Below are 23,216 nucleotides of genomic sequence, written 5' to 3'. Positions count from 1 at the left end.
TATTTTATACCAAAGTTTGTGGGGTTTGTTTTTCCCTATTTCTTATTGTTTAAAATATTTATTGATTTTATGTTTGCTTCTTAACTGTATATATATGTATAATTTTAATTAACATAATATATATTTATTATTTAAACATAAATTAATTCTTACATATTTTAATAAAACTAATTAAATTAATTAATTTAATTTATATGTTTAATTGTTAATACATTTATATTTTATTTAATAGAATAGATATTAAAATTCTTATAAACATATAATATTTTAAATAAATACACTTCATAGTATAATATGAAAATAAACTTTAATTTCAAAAAAGGATGCTTTTTTATATTAAATAAAATAGTAAAAATTAAATAAAAAAGAATATTCAATATTAAAATTACTTTAATTTCAATATATAGTTGATATAAATATTTTACACTCTTGATTAATTGAAATATGTAGTATATATTTATTTTAAATGATATGATTAATAAATTTGTCATTTAACTTTTAATTTTATATTAGTTTATTTTATAATTTATTATTTTTTTTAACATACGATCATGTTTTAAATAAATTATTTTTATAAAAAATCTTAACTTGTTTATTTATTTCTTTTGAACATTGACAAAAAATAATGTATTTTTTGGTGAAATTTTTAATTGTTTGTTTTTTCTTTTTTTAATTTTTTTTTATTTCTCATCTACATAATCACTCTCTTTCTCTCTCTTTCTCTTTCTTATGTTTTATTTAAGCTCCAGTAATTCATTTTCATTCAATGATATTATAGTTGTCTTGTTATAATATATTATATTTTTCTGAAATTGATGAAGAAAAAAAATAATTTATAATAGAGTTAATGTTTTGGATAAAATATTACTTATTTAAATAAGTTAAAAAACAAAAAAATAAAAATAAAAATAGAAGGGTAGAATAATAAATCAAAATAAAATCATGAGTTAAAAGAGATCAATTTATTAACATTTTTTAAAATTGATTATTATAAAAGTTAATAAATTTTCTAATACAAAAACATATGATTAAATAGTGATGTAAGAAAAACTATCTATATAAATATATATCAAATAAATTATTTTAAAATTGATTAAACTATAATTCTAGTAGAGCACGAACAAAAAGTCTAGCTGTTAAAATTTGGAATTGATTGTTAAAAAATGTCATAAACAATATAAATAAAATATATATTAATTTTTTTAAATTTTTATTGAGAAAAATCAACTAAATTGTCAATTTTATAAATTTACTTTAATAATTATTCTGACCAATAATTTTTATAAATTGCAAAAGTTAACAACGTTTTGATAGATAAGTATTATTTTTTATAATAGATATTTGAAATATCATTTCACTAAGTTTGATATATTGTTTGATCTCGACTTTATATACATGTATGAGTTTTTTATTTTTTTCACATGTGCATATATTTATGCATGCATATGCATAAATAAGCAGATATTTTTAATATTTATTAATTAAATTAGGCGGGTCGAGTAGTGAAATACCCGTGAGTATTCGTTTACAAATAAATTTACAAAACTATTATTAATATTTTTTTATGTAAATGGTTCAATGCACAATATTATGTTTTAATTCCCTTCTTAATGTTATTTAAATGATTTAGTTTCCTCTTTACTGCTACGTGAACCATTAATGATATTTATCTCTAGTGACTCAACTCGTTTGGTTCATTTAGTTTGTGAATCAACTGACTTGTTTAAATGGGCCTATAATTTTGTTAATTTTAATTCAACTTGCGGATTAAACAAATCGATCCACAGTGCGTGATAAAATAATGCATGTAATCATGTAAATTCAAACAACTCATTAAACCTTTGAAATTATACAAGCTCAATTACAAACTTTTAAAAATCGCTAAATAGTATATGTTATTCAAGATTAGCTAAATCCTACCACAAAAAGTTCTGGATTGTTGTTGTACAAGGAGTATTACAAGGTGGTTTTATTCATTCGTGGCTGCCCAATCTGTTGCGTCCTTTTCAGCCCCCACGAAGTATCTGTGTTAACCAATTTGTTTATTCACCAAAGATTTAACTTAAAATAAAAGAAAAAAGAAAAACAGCTACTGATCATTGATTACATGCAAACATTATAACACTGAATTTGTTAAATACAAATGCTAGTGAGAGCAATATTAACATAAGTTAGAAATTAAAAATTTAAAAATATTATTAATATACCTCTCATTATAATTCTTATTATATATCAATACAATGTTTAATAAATTTTTTTAATTCATCAGTTATTCTTAAATCACTGACCAGTAAAACCTTTTTTTAAAATCCATGTCCTTTCTTATTGACCGATAGGATATCTCGCCTGGCAAAATGAGCTAATCTTTCAGAGCCAAATTAATCATTTAATCAATTACCCAGTAACAATAAGCCAAAGAATACTTAAATTTATTTATTTTGGGTGGGGGAGGGGGGGGGTTGAATACTTAAATTTGTCAAATGCACATTTTGAATATCAGTGATCACAGACAAAAATAAATAAATAAATAAACGGAAACTCGTAATCGGTAATGAAGATCAGTAAGGAAAGCAAGTAGATGAGGTAATGCAAAGGACTCACTATCGCTAATTTGTTCTGAGCTACATAGCCAAGCACACAACATAAATTCATGTAATGTGTTCCGGGCCTGGATACTCTCGTAATTATGAATTTACAACAGTTAATGTCGTTGACGAGAACAACTAGTCGAAGCAAGTTCAGAATTTTCAACAATGAAACAAAATTTTGTAAGTTGACTATATCAAATCAAATTAAGTTACAATTATTGTACAATAATACATGAAATTCCAACGAATAATTAAGGTGCAACCGCTCAACTTATCTAAAAAAAAACTAGTGCTACAATAGCTATCAATCAATCTTGGAAGCAAGAAACTTACTGGTGAAATCGGATTTCAATTTGCATCCAAAAGAACTAGTTTTAATAAATATGCCATCAATGTCTTCCTCCTTCCTTTCATAAACGTAGAAAGCTATAAACGCAAGGGTAAGTCCTGTAACCACGGCAAGAAACAAACAATTATCATTCCTCACCCAGAAAAATTATCATTCTCATCCAGGCACCGTGGATTCAAACAAAACACATGATATGATAATAGCAGGCAGTGAAGAATGTCACAACTCTAATGTGAATTCAAGTAATATAATATTGACCCACTGTCATAATCATAACTTTATTGGTGGCAAAAATATATATTCAATTAAACAGGGGCAGACATACCCAGTATGTTATCTGTGCAGACAAATTCATGTTAGCATATGCATGTGCACAAATAAGAGAGAGAGAGAGAGAGAGAGAGAGAGAGAACCTATAGTATACAAGTTCTGAAGCGAAAAGGCTCCAAGGAAGCTAAGAATGAACAGAGAGAAAACAACCTATTGAGCAGCAAGGGAAAGTGTGTCAGCACCTATGATACTTAACAAAGTTTATATTCAGTCAATTGTTATGTAGCCCGTAAACTTTTAATATAGAAATTTTAAAACGAACGTTCCAAAATTACAGGCTTCACAATTTTTTGGCAATGTCCTATAGGATTTTACAATTCATAGGTAAAAATCAACAATGTTCAATTAAAAATTTGGTCTCTCCATATTACATGTTTTTGCTCAAGGCCCCACATGAAAAAAACCTTAGACTATGGTCGTTGTATGAAAAAATGTTTACAAATTGGTCCCCATTGCTTTTGCTGAAATTATAATGGTGTTAAAGAGTTTTTCATGTAGTCACTAAAATTAAAAAGGTATGCTAGGTATACGGACTACAATGTAGAACCTTTTTTTTCTTTTTCCCACATAGAGACCAAAATGAATTTTTCTTCGTGTAGAGACTAAAATGAAAAACATTGGCAAGGATCAGGAGCAAACCAAACACTGTCAGTTATAACGTTGGCAAAAGGCAAGGACCATTTCCAAAACATTTTTCCGTGCAAGAGCCAAAATAGCATTTTTTTTTTTCATGTGGAGACAAAAACAAAAAATGGTGTCAGGTATAGGGATAAGATGAAATTTTTGTTTAACCAAATCAATATATGCTTCTGAGCTATTCCATAGGAATCACTGCAGCAGTCAATGCTAAGGAAATATAAGCAATGCAGTGCAGATACCTTAAAGAACAGCTCCCAATTATTCCCTTCTGCAACGGATTTTAAAACATTCACAACAAAATTCCATGATGAGGCCACTGAGAGAGCAATTTGATGTGACATATCTTCTGATAAGTGAAACCATGATTTGGGCATTTTCTCAACAGTATACCCCAATCTGCACAAGCATAAAAAGTACAGCAATAGTTGGCATTTGTTTTCACATTAGAAACTTCAAGCTTCAAACAGCTAGATTATCTTTATAGTTAATTTTATTAATAATATATCATTGGACAAGTTAACCGTACCATACAATGTTAATTAACAGTTGCAGTATACAGCAGTAGATAGTGTACTTACACTTTTGCAGGTAGAAGGCCATGAATGAATAAAAAGATTGATGTGAACAATAGAAGCTTTGTAAGAGCAGTAATGATGGTATCCTTAGATGCAATGAAGTTGAAGTATATTGCAATCAAGACTAACAACACGGTGAAAGTTTGCTTTTTATCCTTCCAAAGTAATGTGTCAGCAACTGCAAATTAGTAGATCAATCAAAGGCTATGTATAAATAAATGTAAACTGTAAAACTATTCCCAGATGAACTGGCAGCACTGTTGTGCTGGTACAGTAAGTTAGAAAGATCAACCCCAAACTCTAAACTTCCAAGTTCAATTGTTAACTCTTTGTTTCATGCTTCTTAGAACTTGCACAGCACATCAACCACAAAAATGCTTTAATAAAAATTTTAAATGCAATGTTTTTATATAGAGAATGAAGTATAAGGAGTTTTGCCTAATGTATTTGACCTGGAAAATAAATGTTATGTATTTCAAATGTCTATCAATATGTTCTTGTTCATAATCTAGCCTGACTCATGAGACAATCAAAGTCACATACAGTCATGGAGGAGTACCAGCCATGTAGCTATTGATATTATAGGGCTATTAACAGTTTAATCATCATTTACAACAAACTCAGATTGACAGTAAACAAGCCAGCAATTCCAGATTATCCAAACAAAGAAGTTAGATGTGTAAAAATATTCACACCTCTTCCACTTCCAAGATACATGGAAGCTTTTGAGGGACCTTCTCTTTTAATTTTAGGTTGATTTTCAGCCCTCAAGTGTGGGTATGATTCAACCGTCCTCCTTAGGCCCTCCTGCAAGAAAAATTACAAATCTCACTATTACAAGTGAAACACCCATGCAGAATGTAGGATTAATGTATATACTCATTGCAATATATGTAAGAACCTTGGTGTGCTGAAATATCATCTCATTTAAGGATCACATCTCACACTCAATTTCAGAAAGTATTAGATAATCTTAACTCCGTATTATCATTGATTTTGGGACTCTTAATTACCCAACTTTGAAAGCACAAGGGAGGTAGATCACAAGGTGTATGCATGAAAATTAGCAATTTTACCAAACTTTCTTACAATAATAAACAATCGAGCATCTCAACACAGACAAAGCCATGAATGTCCATGATAGAGCACATAGTATATTATTACTTTTCTAAAACTTCAGAGAACCTGTAGTGTTACAATGGGTGCATAACCAAGGCGGTCCTTTGCTTTTGAGCAATCAAAAGATCTCGTGCAAGTGAGGATTCTTATTCTTGAAGGGGTCAACTGAGGCACCTTCATTCCATAAGGGCCTAACAGCCTAAATATCCACTCAATCAAATGTGCAATTGGCATGGCAACAAAGGTAGGGATCTTCACTTTTGGCCTGCAAGCTACATAACTTAGTTAACAAAGAAGTGGCACTGATAGCATAATAATTATGTTTATGTTGGTTTTATCCAAATGAAAAAGGATGTATAAGTATTTTCCTGAATATATTCACATGGGAATTTTTGTTTGCAATCTGACAATTCCAAACTACTAGTTTGTCTCTTTTCACTATAAACCCAACAACAGTGCTGCAGAGTACATAACATATTCTAAGATCATTTGTTACTTTTAATTTTTTAAATTTACGAAATTTTCCTTATCTCTAAATAAGTTTTTATATTTTAGCTTCAGTGTATGATTAGGATTTGACTGTAGATCTACTGTTGGATTATAAAAAATGTTTATCAATGGTGGGTCACGGCAGCTAAAAAACTGCCATAAAATTATGACGGATGCCATGGTGGTCATAATAAAATAAAATAAAGTAAAAAAAGTATATATATATATACACACACACCAAAAAATGTGATATAAAACTAAAAAAACTAACTGCTTAAAAAATAAAGAAGGTTTTGTGAAAAAATGAATAAAATAGTTGTAAAACATAGAAAAAGAGATGAAATTATAACAGGAAAGCAGAGAATAAAAAAATAAAAATGGAGAAGGAAACTTGGAAGTGAAAACAGAAAAATAGAATGAAGAAAACAGAATAATAAGGAAAAGTGAAAAAAATAGGGGAGTGAAACAGAATATGGGAGAGGGAAAAAAGAAGAAAAAGGGAAGCTTGAGAACCAAGTCAAGGAGAAGAGAGAGAAAAAAAAGAGAAACGAAATGGAGGAGGGAAATAAGAAAGAAAAAAACAAAAAAGTTCACTCACCGGAAAAATAGACTTGCCAGAGCAGTGATTGCAGCAGTCACCAGAGATGGTGGCAGTGCCATTCGCCAGAGACAAAGTTGTGCTGGTTGCCAACGTTGAGGAAGGAGAAGAGATTGAGAGATGTTGAGAACGAGAAAAGAGACATTGAGGACCAAGAAGAGAAGACATTTGAACCGAAGAAGAGAGATGTAAGTTGCAACTTGAGAGAGGGAGAAAAAGGAAAAGACATTATTTTAGGGTTTTGGCGTTCACGGGTCACTCTGGACTGGGTCGGGTGAGAGGCCAATTTTATTTTTCCCTTGAAAACTGCGGTTTCCATCATGGTGCCGTCATCCTGAATCCACCATGATTGTGGTAGTTTGGACAAAATACACCACCGACATCTGCCACGGCACCACCATGGCTGTTATTTAACAACATTGATTATAAATATTCCTTTTCTGCGTTTCAAACAGTTTTTTTATATATAAATTATCTATAAAATACACAGAACATTGTCTAATGTTGCATGAAATTTATGGGTGTTTTGGACCCTTGACTTTATTACATCAGGGGAGAACCACAAATTAAAAATGGAAGGTTACATAACAAGAGCAAAAAAGATTTAATGGTTAACTACCTTTCATATCCAAAACCTTCCAAAATCAGTGACATGAACTCCCAAAATTTCATAGGTTCCATATTTGTTATGAAATATGCCTACAACAGAAATATCCATTAGCCAGAAAATACTACAGTAAATGCTAAGTTTCCTAACTTAACATGCAAATCAATCAGGTTCTTTTCTCCTCATTTATTAAATGCTAAGTTTCCTAACTTTACTAATGGATATTTTTTTCACGTTTCCTCATTTTCCCAAATGAAGAGATTCTACCCTTCAACATATTGTGATTATTTTATCTTAAAGGGTATCAACCTGTGAAGTGTGAAGAACCAGCAACCCTTCAACAATAAAGCTACATTGTCTGAAACTTCAAATATATCATCATTGCCTTCTCTGTATGTCTGCCTTTTTAATATTCATTTACAACAGCAAACAAACAAAAAATCCTAGGAAAGTAATGACAGAATCTGTAAAAGGTACCTCTCCTGCAGCTTTTTCTGAAACCGATCCCTCTGAAGCTAGAGCTCGTTCAGCACAAATATGAGCATGAGCCACATTTTCAACATATGTGAAATCAAAAATGTTATTGCCATCGCCAATAACGAACTGTCAAGGGAGAAATATAGATTAGAGAAACAAAGAAAGGTTGAAGAAAGTTTCGGCTAATGCCTGATAAGTTGTTACACATGGACATTGCTTTGCAACCATTTTTGTCCATATCCCTCCCAGTTTGATAGAGCAAAGTCTTTTTGTTATCACCCACAGTCCAATTTCATTCAATTTGTGGCTAGTTTCTGATTCATCAAGATGGGCCCCAGAAAAGAATTCAAGATTACATTGTTATCTGTGTTCAATTTGTAATTAAAGCAGTAAAAAGTACCAAATATTTGTTAAGACTATATATGCACAACAAAATATAACCGTAAGCACAAAATGATCCAAGAGTCAGCATGACACGTGGTGGAGTACTACCCCATAACATCAGTAAAAAGTACCAAAAAGCCAGTGAAGCTAACGGCTAACTCATGTCCTTACGCTCAACCACAAGGAACAGGATGTAGAACATGAAAAACATATCTAATAGAAATGAAGCCTCCTTTAGCCCTGCAACAGATACTTTGCGTATGCCTTCTATAGGCCATATTTAGGTCCCTAAATCACATCCAAAATACAACGGCAATGCCAGACAAGAAAGCTACACATAAAGACACTAAAATCCATATCAATAACACGAAGAACAACACTTACCTTGGATTTCCCTGCCCTGGCAGCATCGACCAATGAAGGCACCAACAGTCTATCACCAGGCCCAAAAATGCTGCTGGGGCGTATGCAGCACGTTAAGAGCCCATTAGTCCCATTCGATTTAATAACCAATTTCTCACCCTCAGCTTTCGTCGCAGAATAATGATCATTAAGCTGAAACCAGTTGAATTCAAGTTAAGGACAATGCCAACGGGTTTAAGAACAAGACTGGGAAACACATCAAAACTACTCCTGATCCAATCCACTTACTGTCATACATCTATCTTTCTCAAACCCAAAGCGAGAAAAAAACGAAGGCTGAAACGAAGAAACACGCGTAAATGTTTACCGAGGGTGGATACGGCAATGATTCATTCCCGTTATGAATTCCGTGGATTCCATCGAAGACAACGCTGGGAGAACTAGTGTAAACGAGACGCTTCACGTTCATCTCCACACAAGCATCGATGACATTCTTCGTTCCTTACAAAAGAAAATATCTCAAAAGGAGAAAAATACGCAGCAAAGTAGTGAGGTTTTAATTTTAGTTTAGTTTTAGTTATACCTTCGACATTCACCGAATAATGAAGCTGATAGTTGTTAATGGAAGAGTTGGGAGCAGCCATATGGAACACAACCTCAACTCCCTCCAATGCTGCATTCGTCGTCAAAAAAACCAATATTAGCGGGAACAAGAGAGAGATTTAAAAATGAGAGAGAAGATTGTTGCCTTTTAAGACTTGAGCCTTGTTGCGAAGATCCAGAGACACATATTGGGCCCGCCCGGAGTGCAAAGCCTGGCCGAGAAGCCCTAACTGTTCGGCGGGTTCCAGATCAATTGTGCCTCCCAAATCGGCGATACGAACGGAGTACATGTTGTCACGAATTAGCATTTCCACCAAATGTCGAGCGGCGAAGCCTCGACCTCCGGTCACCAAACACCACCTCTCCTCCACCGCCATAGCCCAAAGCAACGCTAAGTAGAGATCACAGATTCACTCACAGTTAACGCCCACCAGAGAGGAGAAGATAGTGTGAAGCAAATGCTAGCTGTTTTTGTTTTTTATATCAAGAAAAAAGTATATGAAAACGTTTTTTGTGTTATTGGGCCTGGGCCCAGATTTGCAATTATGGGCTTTACTTCGCTTTGTTCTTCGCTCGGGGGCGCTATAAGGAGGGAACATTAAAACGCGAAAATTTTTGAAATTGTTTCACAGAAGAGATGAAGTGTTTGGATGAGAACGATGAATTTGAGGTCGCGCTTACTCAGACGACGAGCTTTCACGCCTTTGCTCCTTTCAATAACCAACGCCCATCGAAGAAACCGAAACGCGAAACAACCGCGTTTGGTGGCATTGGGAAGGAGAACGTTCCTCCTAATTCGCTGTTTCACGGTGTCGATATCGTACGCGAAACCACCTCCGATGCCTCTACTCACAGCGACGATTACGAAATTGAGAACTGTAGTTTGGATTTCATTCCTTCCAGCATAGATTGTTTTGGAAGCGCCCAATTTGATGATCATGTTTCTTCTTCTTCTGAGTCTTTGTCCGAGCTGAAAACGAAGGGTAATTATCTTCGCAACTCAATAGAGTCTAAGTTGGTGGTTTCGAGAACAAATGCAGTTACCTGCGCAGAGTCTGATTCGGAGCTCGGTCTGTTGCTGAGTTTGTGCGATGAGTTAGAGCAAGAAGATAGTTCCGTTCGATGTCCCCTTTGTGAAGTTGATATTTCGAACTTGACGGAGGAACAGCGACATCTTCATACCAATAATTGTCTTGACAGAGGAGATGACGTAAGATACACTTTTTCCCTTCATCAATGATTATTTACATTGTTAAACATTACTTCCTCGGTTTTGGAAATTTCGTGGTTTGTGTGGATTCAATTTTCTGACTGAGTTTCTAGTTATTCGTTATAACTTATCTAGGGTTCAAAATGTATTCGTAAGCTAGCTTGATTGATGATTGAAACGGGGGAACTGCATCATTACAAGCTAATGCTGTAACTGTAACAATCTTGTGCAGGTTGCGCTTCCTGATAATGAGATGGGAGCTCAACTTGTGTCAAAGGTGTCCACTGTTGTTGATTGGCTAGGCGGGCTTGGTTTGGGAAAATATGAAGATGTTTTCGTTAGGGAAGAAGTTGATTGGGATACCTTGCAATGGCTGACAGAAGAGGTGAAGTTTGTTTATGACTTGATCTCATTCCATCGGGTTTTAGGTTCATAACTCTTGCCACATTTGTTGCTTGAATTTGTTGATTTTGTAAATTGGTTGTTCTTCATTGATGCTTTGAAAACATTATTTGTTCTATCTTCAGGTTCTAATTAAAAATTGGAACTTATCTTTGTTTTTCTCCCGCACATCAGGTTAAAGATCAATATTCTGCCGTCCCACTACTTGGGACAGGCAATTATATTGCAATTTGGCGTAGAGTGAAAATTTGAAAGCGTTTAGAGATATAAAATTGTTCATGGAACTTCACCTAACAGCTTACTTTCAGGAGAGTAGTTAATGAGATTGTGTTATTGGAAAAATATAAGGATGCGTTTGCATGTTAGCATTAAATGTCTGTCTATTTACTTTGTTGTTAAAGAAACTGATTTTTTACTCTTTTCTTTCCTTCTGTCTCTGCAGGATCTCTTAAGCATGGGTATAACTGCACTTGGGCCCAGAAAAAAGATTGTGCATGCCCTGTGTGAACTTAGAAAAGGAGATGTCCCTTCAAGCTCAAACAGGAAAGACGATTACGCTGTGGCAGAGCCTCGAAAGATCAGGAACCAGAAGGTCAAATTGCAACTTGACAAATCCGAAAGAAAAGTTGATGGCACTAGTAAACCTGTGGCAAACAAATTAATTACTGAATATTTTCCAGGCTTTGCTTCCAATGGGAACAAAGTTTCTAGCACTCGTGTAGATCAACAACAAATGAAAAGCTGTGGCTTGGATTCTGGTCGTAAGCACAAAGCAAAAAATATATCTACAAATAGAAAGCTCCGTGATGTTCCCAAATGGTGTGCTGTACCAGGAACGCCTTTCCGAGTGGTAAATAGCAGTTTAAAGGATACCCGTGTATTTGATTTGTGCTAGTGTATATACCGTTTATGCATTCCTCCGGAAATATCTTAGCTAGAATGAAAGTTTTTTTCTAAATGATCCCAGAAAAGAAAAAAAAAATGTTTTATTATGAATGTTAGTGTCTAAGGAACTTCTCGTATCTTATCACTATTTTTGCTTTATTTTGTTTTGATGAGTTGGAGTATCTTACAAATACATTTAATATATGCAGGATGCTTTCAAATATCTCAGAGGAGATTGTTCCCACTGGTTTCTCACACACTTCCACTTGGACCGTAAGTCTGCTTCTGCATGTTAACATTCAATCTTTATCATCACAAATGATTAGCTTACTAAGTTTGAGCAATCATGTTAGGAACCACTAAACACAATAGAATAACAGCAAGGCAAGATGGAAGAAAAACAATAGAATATTGTATTAATGGACTGATAAAGAAACTACAGATGGAGGTAAAACTCTACTGCCCAGCGCATCAGCTCCTAATACGGAAAACAAAGGTTTTCTCTATCCAAAACAACAAAACGCAAAAAAATAACCGAATCCCCTCTCTCATACTCCTCTCTTGATCTTATGCAATTGTCATTCCCTCTCTCCTCTAACTACCTCTGCCACCCCACCAGATTCAATAGGATTCCTAGGGCCCACAGCCTTCTTCCTCCTCACATAAACTCTGTAGGATCCTGATGCATTATTCCCTTCATGGACCATTGGCACCTTCAGCCCATTAGGACTTTGGGCTGCAACAAATTGTTTTGGTAATGATATGTTTTCTTTAGTTTGACTATGGTCATACAATTTGGATACACAATTACTCTGAAATTGTACATTCACTTTGGGAGATCAAACATATCCATCGTGATGAACAATTTGGTGTTAAAGGAGTTTTGGTACTTCCCTTATATAATGGAAGAGCGTTAAATTTGTCATATATAAGTTTGGATTTTAATCTACATTTCGGGGTGTCAGTATTCATTCCCCTATCAGAAAAATATTATGGAGTTTCAGATCACAGTAAAACTTATTGGAGACTTTGTTTAAACAACCAAATGAATAAATGGTGGTGTTCCTTGTGTTCAGCTCCTTCTAAGTGGATACAATCAGAGTCAGAGTTCAAACTTTTCCAAATTATGCCTTGGCTGATGGTTCTCATTTGTGAATGCAGATTATCAGGGTCTCACCAAGTCGTTCAATCATGGAAAGATCTACTGCTCCTCCATTACAGCTAGACTTGTAAATATGAACATTGGGATTCCATATGATAAATTACACGTTTTGCCTTTGAACCAAAAGGTTGAAATAGCTGGTATTGATGTGACTTGCTTGGATGCCAACCATTGTCCAGGTTCCATAATCATACTCTTTCAACCTCCAAATGGTAAGGTGTGGGCCGTGTGGCTTGAATTGGCTTCCTAATGAGCTTAACTATCGTTTGCTAGTTACCCATTGTTGTGTTAGAATTGACTAAAATGTTTTTCCTCCATCTAGGTGGTGCTTCACACTGGTGATTTCCGCTTTAGTGAAGAAATAGCAATCAATCCTTTACTGCAGATGTGTCCTATCCATACTCTTATTCTTGATACAACATACTGCAACCCACAGGTGAGTTCATATGTAAATAACTGAGCATCTTGTTCAAATGACATGAATGTATTGAAATTTTTTCATTTTGAGAATTTGGTTTTTAACAGAGTATAATGACATCGTATAATTCATGTAGTTAAAATTTTATTTAGTGGAATAAGGCTTGGTTGTTGTTATTATATTAAAGTTTTTGCACTGAAATTTGGCCTCCATAAATTTAATTATGTTCAGTAACATGAAAAATGAATAATGGAGTCAGACATTATATTCCAGTTACATAATATTGCGTCAAAGTGAACTGATTTCCAATCTAACTGGGACGTTTTATGGAATCTTTGTCTATAGTTTAGGGGCCTTGGATTCTGGCATAGTCCATCTATGAGGGTTGGTTTGGCAGTAGCATTGGGCAATATCATAGCAATTCACAAATCTACTACCAGCATGCCTATACGAATGTCTGACTTTGGCAATTTACTGCAGTAATAGATTAGTATTAATTTATTCTTATTATAAGATCAAATACGTAAGCTTATGCTTTATATTGTAATAATAATTTCAGCAAGACAGCTTTTTGTGTAGGAGTGATTATGAATGCCTTATATCCTACATGTTTGGAGAAAAAAAAAAAGTAAGGTTTTAAAAGTAAATGATGTGGCAAAATGCAACAAACTTTTTCCTTTTCGTAATCATTTCCCAAAAACACATTCGTACTGGCATTTATCTTATAATTTCTGCATATAGTGAGCACGATTACATTCATTTTGTTAAAATCTGTTCATATACTTGCTCCATTTGACTCCTAGTAATAAGTGTTTTTAATATTGTTCTGTGTCTCATTGCAGTATGACTTTCCAAAACAAGAGGCTGTAATACAATTTGTCATAGATGCCATTCAAGCAGAAGCTTTTAATCCCCGGACTCTCTTTCTGATTGGCAGCTATACAATTGGTAGAACTCAATACAACTCTCTGGATAGTTATGCTACATACTTTACGATGGTTATCTTTGCCGTTTAATATTTGTTTGACACTTGTTGCAGTTTTTTGGTAACTAGATGCTAAATGTAGGTTTGGGTAGTGTTGTGTTTCTATTGTACTATTACCCAACTACTGGGAAACTAATGAGGAAATACGAAAAGATTTTCAACGCTCTTTCTTCCCCCTTGTTTACCTGTGTTTTATAGGAAAAGAAAGGCTAGTCCTTGAGGTTGCTCGTTCGCTTCGTAAGAAGGTTTACGTGACTGCGGCAAAGTTGCGTCTTTTAAAATGTCTGGAATTTAAGGAGGAGGATATGCAGTGGTTTACTTCAAATGAACACGAAAGCAACATTCATGTTGCTCCGATGTGGACTCTTGCAAGCTTTAAAAGATTGAAACACTTATCAAGTCAATATACGGTAAATGCTGCTGCTACCTTTTCTAGCTTACGCACTGCATGCTAACTTTGTGGCATTTTTCAATGTAAACTGGGAACATATTTTGATGTATGCAAATTCCTACTTTGATCTGACATTTTTGTCTGAACTATTCCATGGTGGAATTCTTGGTGGCTGTGTTTTGCAGCTTTCAAGCAGGATCTTTATACTGAATTACATTTATCTTCTAACTTTGTAGTTCATCATTTCTAATCATCAGATACCTTTTCTTTAATCAGGGGCGGTACAGTCTTATAGTTGCTTTCTCTCCCACTGGTTGGAAGTTTGGCAAAGGTAAAAAGAAGTCTCCTGGAAGAAGATGGCAGCAGGGTACTATTATAAGGTGATGCTTTAGTTTCCTTTTGTTACTACTGTCTGTTTTATTTTAAATGATTTTCTGACGTGTGTCCAAGGACACACAATAACAAATCAATAAATTATAATTTTTTTATTGAAAATTGCAATATTTAATTTTATTAATGCATTAAATTTTATGATAATTTGTAATCTTTAATAAAAATTTACTAACATAACTTGCTTCTAATTTAAATCTAGAATCATGTAACTGGATTAGATCCCTCACAATCGCTCTGGTCTCCTTTTTCTTTCTAGTTTTGGTCGAATAAAGCTTGTTTTACCGAATCCTTGTCTCACAAGTCACAAGTAAACTTTTATGTTCACTGATCTAGTTAGTAGGTGCACGATGCTATTGGGAATAAGAGGCTCGCTTAAATTATATAACTATTATCTAATCTAAGTTTTCCTTGTTGATCAGATATGAAGTGCCTTACAGTGAGCATTGCAGCTTTATAGAACTCAAAGAGTTTGTAAAACTTGTATCTCCTGATAACATTATACCAAGTGTAAATAATAATGGACCAGAATCTTCTGATACAATGATTGCTCTCTTGTCATATTGATTTATTCTCCAAAAGGGGTTTAGTCCACCGTTGTGATATGTAATGTGTATTGAATTTTATATGAAGGTTTAATGGATTTTTCCATACTCAGCATTTTAAGTTGTTTTTTTTAGATCGCGAGATTTCTGGAGGAATAAGATCAGAGAATTTTCTGCTGAGTATTTGCGAAATAGGAAGTTGATAGCCAAATTTCTTACAACATTAGTCTTTAGGCAAATGCTAGTGCAATACAGAAGTAGCTTAGATCATGTATGGTTTATAAAAACGTCTTTTGATTTTACCTTTATATACAAATTTGCTGCGCTATTTTCGTTACTTTTTTATTTTTAAAATTTGTACAGGATAAAGTAAAAACAAAAAAAAAAAGTTATTGTGTTTCTCAAATATTTTAAAACAGAAACAAAATGAAAATAGAAAATGAAATCAAACGACGCATCAGCATGCTAGATAACATTTCAGAGGTAGACTTGATTTTGCCGCTTTGCCGAAAGCTTAACATGATAACAATACTTGACCAGAAGTGCTCATCATACTCGTCTGAATCCAGCAGTGGTCAGTTTTATGTCAACTGTGATCAAAATCTGAACTGATTGCTAGTTAACACAATAAATTGGAGATTTTGGTAGTTACCTCTTGGCCTTTCAATCCAGAAGTAACCCGCTCTCAATGGTGGAGAGCTAATGAAGGTGGTTGCTGCACTGCAATCTGCTGGTCTTATTGGGCTTCACTAGAGTCATTATTATTACACAGTTTGAGATGCACCACTAACATTCGGTTGCATATAATCATGACCATTTTGAACAACCTTGTAGCCAGCAGTTATTCTTAAAAGTAATGATGCCCTTACACTTTACATTTGCATTCTTCTGCGAACAACCAGATGGTACTAGATAACATCCCAAAATTTTTGGGTAAATTAAACTCAAGTGTTTTCTATTTGAATTAATTAGGATATATTAGTCAGTCGTTTAATTACTAACAGAAGTTAGTAAAGTGATTCATAATTTATATACGTAATAATTCATGACAATGCTAACTCGATGAAAATATCCCGCGCTCACGCGTAAATTGATGGTCTCATCATTAATTTTTAAAAATTTCAAACTGAAAAAGGTACTTCTAAATTAAAAATTTCATGGTCGAAAAATATTATTGAAGGATTAGAGTTATTCATTTACCATAATATTAAAGAACCAAATATGTAATCAAATTTCGTATTTAAAATTATCAACTTCAATAGTTAAATGTCCTCACAAAGTTAAACAGACAGAGAGAATCAACACACTACTTTTTTGGTAAACAGTCAGTACACTGTTTGACAAAGAGAATCAACACACTACTTTTCATATTTAATTTTAAAAATATGATATAATAAAATGATGACAAACATGTTAAAAATTTATTTGTCAATAATTTAGTCGATAACTTTTTATCCCACATCACATGATATCATCTAAATTTAATATATATGCAATCGCTTTTTTCTCCCCTCAATAGTCCTGTAGATAGAAATAAGACAGAATTATATTTCTTTAATTTATATGAATAAAAAGAGAGTAAAAAAATTTAAAAATATTTTACTACTTTTAATTATGGTACTCGATCTATTAATAAATTTATTTACTTAAAAAAACCTTTATACAAAAAAGAAGAATAAAAAGTAGAGGATAAAAATAAAAAAAGAATTGTAAATCCCTCACAAAAAGGGGAGATTTATTTATGGATGTCGAGTGAAAGTTTTCTCTCGGCCTTTATTCTATATTTTTTTAATCTAAATTTCTCAGCATTTAATCATTATGTTACACATCCCACTTATTTGGATTGAGTCAAATAAGATGATTATAAGTAATGATTTTTTTAAAAAAATTTAATACAATTACATTCATGGAAACAGAAAGTTGATATCTATAATTAAACTAAAAATACTGGTTATGAGTTAATCTACAGCGTCAATGATCATTGTTAAGTGGGTGAAATGAAAATTTTCTACTTTATCTCGGCAATATTTTTTTTTAATTCTTATTTTCACCAAAACAAGCGTAGTATTAATCAATCATCTTTCGTCATCTTTATTCCCTTTTGTTCTTTTATTGTTCATTAATTAACTACCACACGACAAAATTTGCGTTGCAATTCAATTATTTAGATTACACTGTTATAGTTTGTTGTCCTTAAGGATGCATCAAAGTGAATTTGGATAAATAGTTTAATCAATATTTATTTAATAACTTTTTAACGATAACTTATGTTATAAATTTAAATATAAAATTTATTAAATAAACAAAAAAATTAATAAATTATATTAAATTTTTTTTAAAATTATAAACTATTTCCATGAGGTATAATACATAAATTCTTTGAATCACTCGTATTCACATTTTTTGACTATCATCCCTACTTAACTCCTGTTAAAAACTAAATCAATATTGAAAAGATGACATTAATTTAGAACACCATACAAGTAGCAATATGAAATTAATTTTGTAGCATTTGACTATTATTGTGAAATATTTGACATTACATGGAGTTGATGGTCAACGTTTACATGGGAACGTAGTTTTTCAATGTGACTCTCCTGGTTATGTTGTTAATTAATGTTCTTAGAATTCTCCTTTAATGGGAGAACACGTGACTGGGAAAACCTCCAATATTTGACCGTTGACTGTGTTGAGGATGGATGACAGATAGGTCAATCTCAAATCCAAGCAAACTGAAGGAAAAACAAAACGCAGGTGACCTGCGTAGAGAGCTTCCCGAAGCTTTCAAAATATTATTATAATATCATCTGTATTTGTTTTAATAAATTTTAAGTAATAAGAAAAAAATATATTACTAAGAGTATATTAAAGAGTAAATTGTTACCATTACTCAACGGTAAAAAAATTCTCTTATTCTTTTTCAAAATGTGTATCCATCAATATGTAAACTATCTCTTATAATAATACTTTTAATACTATATGATCATTAATAATATATTTTAGCTTGTTTATAAATATAATTAGTTCTAATTTTCATACAAATTTGTTTTATTTATTTTAAAATTTATGACTTATAATATATTTTGTGAAAACATAACATTGATTTAATTAACGATGATGATGCAAGGGCTCACATCATGGTAAAGATGAAGACGTTTACTGAATTATATTTATAATAAAAGGAAAAGAAAAGAAAATAAGAGAATGCTGAAGGGTCGTTGAATTGAGTCACTGTGATGATACACATTAAGCCGTGCACTCACCTACCACTGTTATATTGACCACCGTCTTTTGGTACGACCAATACTGGCTCCAATTACGTGCAAATTTGTTTACTTTTTTTTATCTTACAAAATTGATATAATGGATAATAATTCTAAACTAATGAGAATGGGGAATTAATCATTTGAACCAAATTGATCGTTCACTTCTAATTTTGTAAACCATCATTCTCCTTTTTAACCCAAAAAACAAATCATAAAAAATCTTTTAAAAATAAAAAAATAAAACACTTTAAAGGAGTGAGTTATAGGCAGGTAAAAATAAGTTAGGTTGCTTATATTGAACCTAACTTCAATTTAAATTAATTAAATAGATAAATTTTAATTTTTTAAGAGTTTACTTAGTTAAAAAATTAAATTTTAAATAATTTTAAAATATTTAAGTTTAATGGACCGATTTATTTAAATAAATATAGATATTATTGTTATTATTATTATTATTATTATTATTATTATATTTTATAAGTTTACATGTAAATTCAGGTTTACTAATCTATTTGTAAGTAAATTTCTATTTATTATTAATTTTCTATTATTAAATCTGACTTTTAAATAAGATATAGGTTGGACCTAGCTTTTGAAGAGATCAAATAAAATCTTAAAGACTGCTTATATTAAATAAATAAATAAATTTTAAAACTTAATTTTAAAAGTTAAGTCAAGATTAAGTCTTATAAAATTTAATTCGATTTGACCCATTCTTAACTCTTTCATAGAAGATCAATCTTAGACTAACAATTCATATTCTGCAAACTAAAGAGCATTTGTGTTCTCTTAATATAAGTTTGCGCTCACTTTCTTTTATAAAGCAAACACAATGATATTTTATATATTAATAAAATTTGTTTAAGTATATTTTATTCACTTAAGTTAATATATATGAAAAGTTTTCTCTTATCCGCATCAACCCTTTTCTCGAGCGCTCTTTCTCAAGAAACACTCATTTATCTTCCACTTTTCACCATTCAATTAAGTTCTTCACGACAAAAATTCATAATAAGACTTTGTTAAGTAAGAATATATCTTATCTATCAGATTGTACAACAAGCTCCACCACTAGTGCAAAAGAATGAAACAAATGAAGTAACCAAGACCCAGGAGACAACCACAGAACAACTAATCATTGGGGTCTCTACCCAAGAACAATCAATAATTGAGGTTCTAGCTTGCTCCAAAACCAATCACCCAACAATCAAAGGAAGAAACTATTGAAGAACAAAAAAAAAAAAAAAAGAAGCCCCAATTACTATATAAACCCAAGTTCCAGTTGAAGGTGAGACTATGGAGGAGGTAAAGAAGGACACGGAAGCAAAGCCAGAGGAAGAGAAGCCAACAATAGAAAAATCAGAAGGAAAAAAGTGTGAGAGGAGAAAATGAAGGGGAGTTTCTTTAGAAAGATGGTTGCAAAGAAGGTTGATGAAAGAGCAATTCCTATACATATTTACTTACGCGGGACAAAATTTGCTCATAATTATGCTAAAATTAGAGGAAATATAGATCTAAAATATGTTTACTGTTACAATGTATTGAATTTCTATTTAGAGGTTCAATTCAATATAATAATTTTTTAAAAAAAATTAAAAACTTGAAATATTTTTGTACTTTGCAAAATAAGAGCGTAAGTAAAAGTAAACTTGAAATATAATAATTTAAAAAAAAATACATTTACTACTTACTATTACTAACTTTTTAATTTGCATAAATTAGTTGAGAGGATCTTATAAAAACTACTGAAAATTAATAAATAACTATAGGTATAGTATTTACAGTTTTTAACCAATAGATGAAACTGGACTGTCATACGACTAAAGAGCGATAAATAATGCATAGTTAGGGTTTCAGCTATATATCGTTGTGATTATAGAAATAAAACTTATAGGCTGTGAACTCTCAGGAAATAAATTTCAAAATTTCTGTATGCATAACAATTTATCAAATCGTACTTAGTGCTATTCCCAGCAAAGTGACATATTTTATAGTATATTTAACTAGCCCATTTTAATGATGCATCGTCTCTTAACTAAACCATCAAATTTAACAGTAATTGATATTGCGAGCTAAAATTGATAGAGAGAGAATGCAAATGCGATATAAATTAAGATATGTTGTTGTTCCGTTTAGATATTATTAACTTTTTCACAAATTATAAAAAGATAATAATAGGTAATCCTAAATAATTTACAAACACTTTTGTTCTGATCTATTAAGAGAGGGGGGGGGGGGGAGCGTTATGGGCAAAAAGCAACAGATAATCAAGAAAATGGAAAAACCCTAATTTTTATGCGTGATTTAAAAAACCTAATAATTAATTAACCATATTACTAGCTAGAATAGAAAATGTATAAGTAATGCTATGTTTACACATATAAGATTTACATAAATTCTTCTTCGAATAAAAACATGAAAAATACTTATTTTAACACACATTTTCATGATTAATGTACAAATATAATTTTTTCAAACATGGAAATTTACGTTATTGTGAACTGTCATTAGATCACTCAGAAATTAGTGAAAGAAAAATTACTTCTACTAGAAAAAGACAGTCCCTGTATTCATTTATACATAATAAACATATAAATGCCTAAATTCTTAAAGCATACCTTTATCTTATCCTCCACCATTACTTGTGCATAGCAAATTAAATTCAGCACTACAAATTAATCCACTCAGATTTGATTACACAGACAAGGAATAAGGTTTAATCTCGTCAAGTCAGGGGGATAAACCGTCAGCAACAATGGATTCACAAATTTCTAATATTGTTGCTGGTATGATTATACTCATTAATTATCTTTCTTTTGTGAACTTAGTCGTATAGGAGGAACCGCACAACTTTCTTTCATGAACTTCGTTTTTTTATAGGAACTTTGTTCTGTATACGGCCTGAGTACTCTGATACTCTTGTTAACGATATTTTGGCTTATCAAAAAAATAAAATGAAATGAATTAAAAGAGAAGGAATACATTACATATAAAGAGATGTATATTTAAGTATATATACTTGAGCTAGTATACAGATGGTATGAAACAAGCTATGAGTACAAACATTATTTATTGGAAAGGGAGAACATTTATCGGTGCTAGTTGGTAGCTCGTGCTAATCAACGGAATAGATAGCACAGAAAAACCGGGTCACTAGCCATATATTTACGGTAAGGTATATATGGTCTAAGATAGCCTGGCCTGTCCTTGTTATTAAGAAATATACAACACCATATATTCAAATGGTGGTAAAAAACCCAAGGATATATATGTGTATAAAATATATATAGGGTATTAAAGTAATTAATTAGTTAAAAGGCCAGGTAAAGGAGAATCAAAAGTTCCAATTCCAAAGGGATGATTGTTGATAAAAGGGATCATAATCTTCAATATCGTTATCCTGAAAAGGATGTGGTGGTGGAGGAGTGGAATACAATAACTCACCTGAGTGCATATTGTCTAACTCAGAATAGAGAGCATAGTCTGAGGCAACAGGAACAACCTCATTGGAATAATCAAACACGTTCAAGAATGTCCAATCCATTATGCTCATGTCCCCATGGTCCACTTGCACCGTCCCATCACATTCAAACGTAGTAGTAGAACATGACGAGGCTGTGGTGGTGGGGGTACAAGTGCTACTACTCTCAACTGTGCTATCCGATTTAGATAATAATTTTGATCCCAGTGATGAATTACCATTACCATTACCATTACCATCACGTTGAGGTTCTTGATCAAGAGGTAGTAGTTGTAGTGGATCCTCGTTTGCAAACTTTGCAGCAACCTCTTGAATCTCTTGTGGGGTAAGAGATTGGTGACCAGGTATAAGAGCCACATTATTGATCTCCAAGTTGCAAGGTGTGTCAGGGAAATTGAAATTGGCATGGCGACCACGTAGACAATAAAGGGCAGCATCGAAGGCTCGTGCAGCTTTCTCGGGGGAATCATAAGACCCTAGCCATATGCGTTCACGGCTATTGGGAAGCCTTATTTCAGAAACCCATTTTCCCCACTTTCTCTTTCTCACTCCTTTGTATAACTTGTTATTATCATTAACAGAAGAAGATGCATATGGGGTCTGATTAGGATTAGCATCACTACTATAACCACTAGCACCAGCACTAGCCATGGCATGCTTCTCCATGTCCATGTTTAATTGTTGTGTTGTGCTATATATATGTGTGTGCGTGTGTGTGTGTGGCTTTTAATGGAGTTGACAGCGGCAGAGGAAGAGGAGAAAGCGTTGTTATATATAATAATTAGTGAGGTGTGAAGAAGGTACAATATTTTGATTTTGATTTTGAACCAATTAAGGTCTAAGCTCTAAAGCGTGTTGATCGAAAAGAGCGTAAAAGGAGTGTGAGAGCACGTGGCCTGGTGATATCACAGGGCGCATCATCTATGAGACGCGGTAGGGCCAGCTTTACTTTATTGTATG

The 23,216-nt window shown here is 32.6% G+C and overlaps 3 protein-coding genes across 5 annotated transcripts; 1 reads left to right on the top strand and 2 right to left on the bottom strand.

Annotated features, from left to right (window-relative positions):
- Positions 1–1,812: 1,812 nt before the first annotated feature.
- Positions 1,813–10,079, bottom strand: LOC113864705 (3beta-hydroxysteroid-dehydrogenase/decarboxylase). 3 transcript variants are annotated; one of them, XM_027498734.1, is made up of 13 exons: positions 9,267–9,572; positions 9,102–9,191; positions 8,886–9,019; positions 8,540–8,710; positions 7,772–7,897; positions 7,307–7,386; positions 5,667–5,865; positions 5,177–5,288; positions 4,485–4,659; positions 4,146–4,302; positions 3,351–3,417; positions 2,922–3,035; positions 1,813–2,024 (listed from the first exon to the last, which is right to left on the bottom strand). In XM_027498734.1, exons 1-13 carry the CDS (start codon positions 9,496–9,498, stop codon positions 1,957–1,959), a joined length of 1,725 nt encoding a protein of 574 aa, XP_027354535.1. In that variant the 5' UTR covers positions 9,499–9,572; the 3' UTR covers positions 1,813–1,956. The 3 variants fall into 3 exon arrangements, with proteins under 3 accessions (XP_027354535.1, XP_027354533.1, XP_027354534.1); XM_027498732.1 differs by lacking the exon at positions 1,813–2,024 and adding an exon at positions 9,803–10,079 and having other exon boundaries at positions 2,669–3,035; positions 9,267–9,512; XM_027498733.1 differs by lacking the exon at positions 1,813–2,024 and adding an exon at positions 9,803–10,079 and having other exon boundaries at positions 2,669–3,035; positions 5,177–5,285; positions 5,679–5,865; positions 9,267–9,512.
- A 2,833-nt stretch (positions 10,080–12,912) lies between these two features.
- Positions 12,913–15,531, top strand: LOC113866232 (DNA cross-link repair protein SNM1-like). The gene is made up of 6 exons (XM_027501113.1): positions 12,913–12,992; positions 13,103–13,216; positions 14,041–14,146; positions 14,382–14,593; positions 14,851–14,954; positions 15,387–15,531. The coding sequence occupies exons 1-6, from the start codon at positions 12,990–12,992 to the stop codon at positions 15,529–15,531; spliced, it is 684 nt and encodes a 227-aa protein (XP_027356914.1). The 5' UTR covers positions 12,913–12,989.
- Positions 15,532–21,743: 6,212 nt separating this feature from the next.
- LOC113865986 (ethylene-responsive transcription factor ERF013-like) lies at positions 21,744–22,996 on the bottom strand. The gene has a single exon (XM_027500833.1). The coding sequence runs from the start codon at positions 22,926–22,928 to the stop codon at positions 22,110–22,112; it is 819 nt and encodes a 272-aa protein (XP_027356634.1). The 5' UTR covers positions 22,929–22,996; the 3' UTR covers positions 21,744–22,109.
- Positions 22,997–23,216: the final 220 nt, after the last annotated feature.

The sequence above is a fragment of the Abrus precatorius genome, unplaced genomic scaffold, assembly GCF_003935025.1.
Source record: "Abrus precatorius isolate BTA unplaced genomic scaffold, Abrus_2018 Scaffold4, whole genome shotgun sequence".
Classification (NCBI taxonomy): domain Eukaryota; kingdom Viridiplantae; phylum Streptophyta; class Magnoliopsida; order Fabales; family Fabaceae; genus Abrus; species Abrus precatorius.
This window is presented reverse-complemented; position numbering and strand designations above follow the sequence as displayed.